The 6170-nt window shown below is 50.8% G+C and overlaps 1 protein-coding gene across 1 annotated transcript in view; it reads left to right on the forward strand.

Annotated features, from left to right (window-relative positions):
* The window catches only part of SKIC2 (SKI2 subunit of superkiller complex), a 43759-nt gene extending 38336 nt beyond the window's left edge, over positions 1-5423 (forward strand). Inside the window, exons 25-29 of the mRNA XM_083424681.1 lie at positions 111-321; positions 2087-2197; positions 3405-3623; positions 3761-3901; positions 5112-5423. Coding sequence (XP_083280807.1) covers positions 111-321; positions 2087-2197; positions 3405-3623; positions 3761-3901; positions 5112-5312 — 883 coding nt within the window. The 3' untranslated portion in view covers positions 5313-5423. The remainder of the gene's footprint in view (positions 1-110; positions 322-2086; positions 2198-3404; positions 3624-3760; positions 3902-5111) is intronic.
* The last annotated feature ends 747 nt before the right edge of the window (positions 5424-6170 follow it).

The following is a 6170-nucleotide window of genomic DNA, read 5'->3' on the forward strand; positions in this document are numbered from 1 at the left end:
GAAAACCCCGTTTTTTTAGGCGTAGCGCTCCTTGACACACGGTTGCATGTCTGGTGCGAGGTTTGCCATCTCAAAGCAGAGTGTTACCTCCACACTCTCTCTCCCTGCAGGAACGATCCGCCTGGGCCGTCAGCTGCCACCGCCACCCAGGAGCTGCTGCGCTTGGCGGAGGGCTCCCCCGAGGGCCTCCCCCTCTTGGATCCTGTGAACGACCTTCAGCTGAAGGACCTGGAGGTGGTGGAAGGGGTGGTGAAGGCACGTGGCCTGGAGGAAGCACTGCTGGGGTTCCAGTGCGTACACAGCCCCCGCTTCCACACGGAGGTCAGTCGCGGCGTGGGAGCAGGAGCGGGAACCAATGGAGCAGGGTTGGGATGGCAGGAAGGCAGAGGTAAAAGTGGCCACTGACACTCCCCAGTCCCCAAGGATGCCGTGATACATGTGGGTGGAGGGAAGTACTGGGCTGTGGAGGAGGGAGGTGAAGGGATTAATTTAAATTGTTAAAGATTGGTACAGTGGTGCCTCGCAAGACAAAATTAATTCGTTCCGCGAGTCTCTTCGTCTAGCGGGTTTTCCGTCTTGCGAGGCATTCGTCTTGCGGGGCACCACTGTATAGGATTTAAGAGATTTAAAGAAGGAAAGCAGAAAGCAGAAAGAAATATCAAGTATCGGAGACATAGCTGTCAACTTTTCCCTTTTCTTGCAAGGAATCCTATTCGGAATAAGGGAATTTCCTTTTAAATACTTTAAATAATTTCCCTTTTTCATTTTCAGTGTAAATGAAAACATGAGACTTATGGTTTTGTTACATATGATTTTATTTTGCAGTTGCCTGTTTATTTTGGAGTTGTTTGCTTTAAAAAATGTATATTATGTGAATAAAATAATACGGTGGTACCTCGGGTTACATACGCTTCAGGTTACAGATTCCACTAACCCAGAAATAGTACCTCACGTTAAGAACTCTACCTCAGGATGAGAGCAGAAATCGTGCTGCGGCGGCAGTGGGAGGCCCCATTAGCTAAAGTGGAGCTTCAGGTTAAGAACAGTTTCAGGTTAAGAACGGACCTCCGGAACGAATTAAGTACCTTACTTAACCTGAGGTACCACTATAAAGGATTTCAAAATGGGGGGGGGGGGAGAGAGAGCACCTCAACCCCAGTTCAACTTGCATAATTTTTGCAATTCCCAGGAATACCTCAGTTGGTAGAACATGAGACTCTTGATCTCATGGTTGTGGGTTCGAGCCCCACGTCGGGCAAAAGATTCCTGCATTGCAGGGGGTCAGGCTAGATGACCCTCGGGGTCTCTTCCAACTGTGATTCTTAAGCCACAGAACATGGGAGAGTGGGCGGAGCCCAGTGTGGTTTTCTTTTTTTTCTTTTTTTGTAAATAATATTTTATTAAGACTTTTACATGGGAAAAAAAGAAAAGAAAGAAGAAAAAAATACAAAAAGAAAAAGAAAAACAAATAAAAACATTTCCATTTTCATAGTATTTCTTGCATTTGCTTATTTCCCAGACTTCCCCACACCTCCCCTCACTCCCCTCACCAGTGTGGTTTTCTTTCTTTTTTAAAAAAGGAATTGCAGCAGACAAGCGCAGCGCTGCACACATGGCTTTTGAGCTCTTTTCATCTGCCCACATCCAGAGGCAGCGAAGAAACGGAGGTGGGGAGGATGCTTGGCCTTCCGAGTGCGGCAAGACTACAACTCCCAGCCCGTCTGAGTGTTGGCTATGCCAGCAGGGGGCTGATGGGAATTGGAGTCCCATCAATAGAGGGAAGGGATTTGCTGATTAAATTTTTAACCTGGAATACAGTGAGGGGAGGTGTGAGGAAGTCTGGGAAATAAGTAAATGCAAGGAACACTATGAAAATGGAAATGTTTTTATTTGTATTTCTTTTGTTTTTGGTATTCTTTTTTGTACTTTTCTTTTCTTCTTTCTTTTTTCTATGTAAAAGTCTTAATAAAAATATTTTAAAAAATAAAAAAAAATGGAGTCCCAGCGGCAGCAATGCAAGTGCCACAAGTTCCCTTTCCCAGCATTAGGCTTGATCTCTCTCTCTCTGTTTCCTCTTCCCTTCTAGTTTGTGCGATTCAGGGAGCGCCAGCAGGTGCTGGAGGAGCTAGAACAGCTGCGCTTCCTGCTCTCTGACCAGTCCCTCCTGCTGCTGCCCGAGTATCACCAGCGGGTCCAGGTAAGAGCTGCTCCTTCCCGGAGGCTCCAAAAAGGATATGGTAACAACAGTGGCGTAGCGTGGGTTGTCAGCACCCGGGGCAAGGCAAGTAATTTGCCCCCCCCCCGCTGCACTGTCCCTCCCCCAGATAGTTCCTCGCTCTCTCTCTGCACCACAACGCACGCCTGGCACCCCCCCCCCCCCACAGTGGGCGGCGACCCGGCGGCTCGGATCGGATTCGCACAGCCAGCACTGCAGTGAGAGAGAGTGAGTGAGCCAGGTAGGGGCAGAAAGCTGCGAGTGCGAGCACGCCCCCCCCCAGATGTTGCGCCCGGTGCGGCCGGCCCCCCCTGCACCCCCCACGCTACGCCACTGGATAACGATAATCTTTATTGTCATTGTCCCATACAGAACAAAATTGAAAAAATAAATAAAAATCTATATAAGACGTTCAAAACCAAAAAGCCTGCTATCCCAGCTACCCCAACCTGGTTAGCCCTTTAAAAACTCATACGCCGTTTCTAAAATACAATATACTCCTATAGAGACTCCTTAAAGGTAAAGGGACCCCTGATGATTAGGTCCAGTCGTGACCGACTCTGGAGTTGCGTCGCTCATCTTGCTTTACTGGCTGAGGGAGCCGGCGTACAGCTTCCGGGTCATGTGGCCAGCATAACCAAGCCGCTTCTGGTGAACCAGAGCAGCGCATGGAAACGCTGTTTACCTTCCCGCCGGAGTGGTACCTATTTATCTACTTGCACTTTGACGTGCTTTCGAACTGCTAGGTTGGCAGGAGCAGGGACCGAACAACGGGAGCGCACCCTGTCGTGGGGATTCGAACCGCTGACCTTCTGATCGGCAAGTCCTAGGCTCTGTGGTTTAACCCACAGCGCCACTCCTTACACAGGGTTTAAAACCAAAATCGCATTTGGATAGAAAGTGTTTCTCAGGCGGCTAGTCCTCGTCTTTATAACCCTGTTCCTTCTTCCAGAAGGCAGAAGCTGGAAGAGATCATTTCTGGGGTGCGCACTGTCCTGCGCTATCTCTGCAGCTTTCTTATGGCACCGGGAAGCATAGATTTGATCCAAGGACTTCCACCAGTGACCCAGAGATGCCCCCGGTTGTGTTCAAAATAGATGGGTGTGTGTGTGTGTCAGCCCCACCCTGTGCTGCTGTTTCCTTCTTCCCCCCTCGGTCACCTTGCGCCCCGTCTGCCCCCCCCCCCCAGGTCCTGCGCTCCCTGGGCTACATCAACGAAGGCGGTGCCGTGGAGCTGAAAGGCAGCGTGGCCCGCCAGATCAGCAACCACGAGCTGCTGCTCACCCAGCTGCTGCTGGACAACGCCCTGACGGACCTGCGGCCCGAGGAGATCGTGGCCTTGCTCAGCTGCACCGTCTGCCAGGTCCGCACCAGGGTGGAGCCCCAACTGCCCTCCGTCCTGCAGAAGGTGAGCCGGGGGGAAGGGGCAGCGGGGAGGAGAAGCCGAAGCCCCCTAGAGCCAGCCAGGGGCGTTGATGTACGTGTGGGGGGGCCTGGCAGCAGCTCCCAGAGTCTGCCTCTCATGACCCACCCTTCCCCCTACAGGGCATAGAGCACATCCGGTCGGTGGCCGAGGAGATCGCCCTGCTGCAGCGCAAGTGCGGCCTCCAGGAGTCAGTGGAGGACTTTGTGGAGCAGTACAAATTTGGGCTGGTGGAGGTAGTCTACGAATGGGCTCGTGGCATGGTAAGGCCCCAACCATCTCGCCTCTTTCCCCCCGGTTTTTATTTGCCCAACCCCACTGCAGGGGTCTTAGCATTGTAGACTTGGAAGGGACCCTCTCTCTGTCTTTTCCCGACCGGTACAGAGCCTTCATTTGCGCTCCTTCCAAGGCCCTGGTCTTCCTTCTGAGGCAGGGGCCCCTTGGGGAGGCAATTAAAAATTTATTTCAGTGCAAACATAAGAAAATAGTTGATAAAATGGTGCTAAAATCCCCAAAACTGTTCAGAAAAGTATATGCAAGACAAAATCAACAAAACCCTTACATCACGGACTAAATTATATGTCTGTGTAGGCTTGCTGTGATAATCATAAAAAAAGCTTTCAGCAGGTATTTAAACAACACAGTGCCTACAAATGGATTGACAAAATCACTAAGGCAGGGTCTAACTTTCTTTAACATAGAAGAGGAAGGAAGCAACACTGAGCTATTTAGACGGGATGGGGGGGGGGGATTTGCAGTTGGGGACTCAATGTCAGCTGGTATTAGGACCAGCCCAAATGTCACAAAATTGTGAGCAAGTTCTCCAAAACTCTTCCAGCGGGGGTGGTAAGCAGAATTTGGAGGTGAGGTGGATAGAAAACTGGTTTGATGCTGCAGTCTGCATTTAATCAGCATTGTGGTAGAACATGGGTAGGCAAACTAAGGCCCGGGGGTGAGATCCGTCCCAATCACCTTCTAAATCCTGCCCGTGGACGGTCCGGGAATCAGCATGTTTTTACATGAGTAGAATGTGTCCTTTTATTTAAATTGCATCTCTGGGTTATTTATGGGGCATAGGAATTTGTTCATTTTTTTTTTTCAAAATCCGGCCCCCCACAAGGTCTGAGGGACAGTGGACCGGCCCCCTGCTGAAAAAGTTTGCTGACCCCTGCAATAGCCTAACCCCCTGCAAGGCAAGAGCCACAACTTCCTTCCTAGTGTGGTGTAGTGGTTAAGAGCGGTGGACTCGTAATCTGGTGAACCGGGTTCGCGTCTCCGCTCCTCCACATGCAGCTGCTGGGTGACCTTGGGCCAGTCACACTTCTCTGAAGCCTCTCAGTCCCACTCACCTCACAGAGTGTTTGTTGTGGGGGAGGAAGGGAAAGGAGAATGTGAGCCGCTTTGAGACTCCTTAAAGGGAGTGAAAGGCGGGATATCAAATCCAAACTCTTCTTCTTCTTCCTCCCTCGCCAGCCGTTTGCTGAGATCGCCCGCCTGACAGACGTGCAGGAAGGGATCATTGTCCGCTGCATCCAGCGCCTGGACGAGACCTGCCGAGAGATGCGGAACGCGGCCCGCGTCACCGGGGAGCCGACGCTCCACGCCAAGATGGAGGCTGCCTCCAACATGATCAAGAGGGACATCGTCTTTGCTGCCAGCCTCTACACCCAGTGAGGAAGTGGGGAGCACCTTCGGCTCTTCCCACTCCCCTCTCTCTGTTCCTGATGTCTGAAAAGTTGTAATGCGTCTTGCAGGTATACGCAATAAAATATTATTTTTTGCTGACTTAAGGGGAGTGGGTAATTTCCTTCTGACACACGCAAAGGGTGAGGCTGTGTTGGGTTAGGGTCTGTTGGCGATGGAGGCGCATCCAGAGCACAGGTGACTCTCAACTTGCACAGGGGCTGCATTCTGGGGATCACTCCCAACAGAATATTAAAAACATGAGAAAACATCAAAGATTAAATACTTCCCTAAACAGGGTTGCCTTCAGATGTCTTTCCTTGACATCCACAGGGCGGGTGCCACTACCGAGAAGGCCCTCTGCCTAGTTCCCTGTAACTTGGCTTCTCGCAGCGAGGGAACCGCCAGAAGGCCCTCAGAGCTGGACCTCAGTGTCCGGGCTGAACGATGGGGGATGGAGACGTTCCTTCAGGTATACTGGGCCAAGGCCATTTAGGGCAGGCATACGGAAACTTGGCCCTCCAGATGTTTTGGGACTACAACTCCCATCATCCCTAGCTAACAGGACCAGTGGTCAGGGATGATGGGAATTGTAGTCCCAAAACATCTGGAGGGCCGAGTTTCCCTATGCCTGATTTAGGGCTTTAAAGGTCAGACTAAAGCCAAAATCACGTATAGTCAAAACGCATTGGGTTCAAGGGTGGGTGGGATTGCCAAATTCTTTTTTTCCAGACGCCCACCCCCTTCTATCTATCTGTCTATCTATCTATCTATCTATCTATCTATCTATCTATCTATCTATCTTTTTTTAATTGCCAAAGCTGAATGCACACATGTTAAATGCATGGA

The sequence above is a fragment of the Podarcis tiliguerta genome (genome assembly GCF_965153285.1).
Source record: "Podarcis tiliguerta genome assembly, chromosome: 2".
In the NCBI taxonomy this organism is placed as follows: domain Eukaryota; kingdom Metazoa; phylum Chordata; class Lepidosauria; order Squamata; family Lacertidae; genus Podarcis; species Podarcis tiliguerta.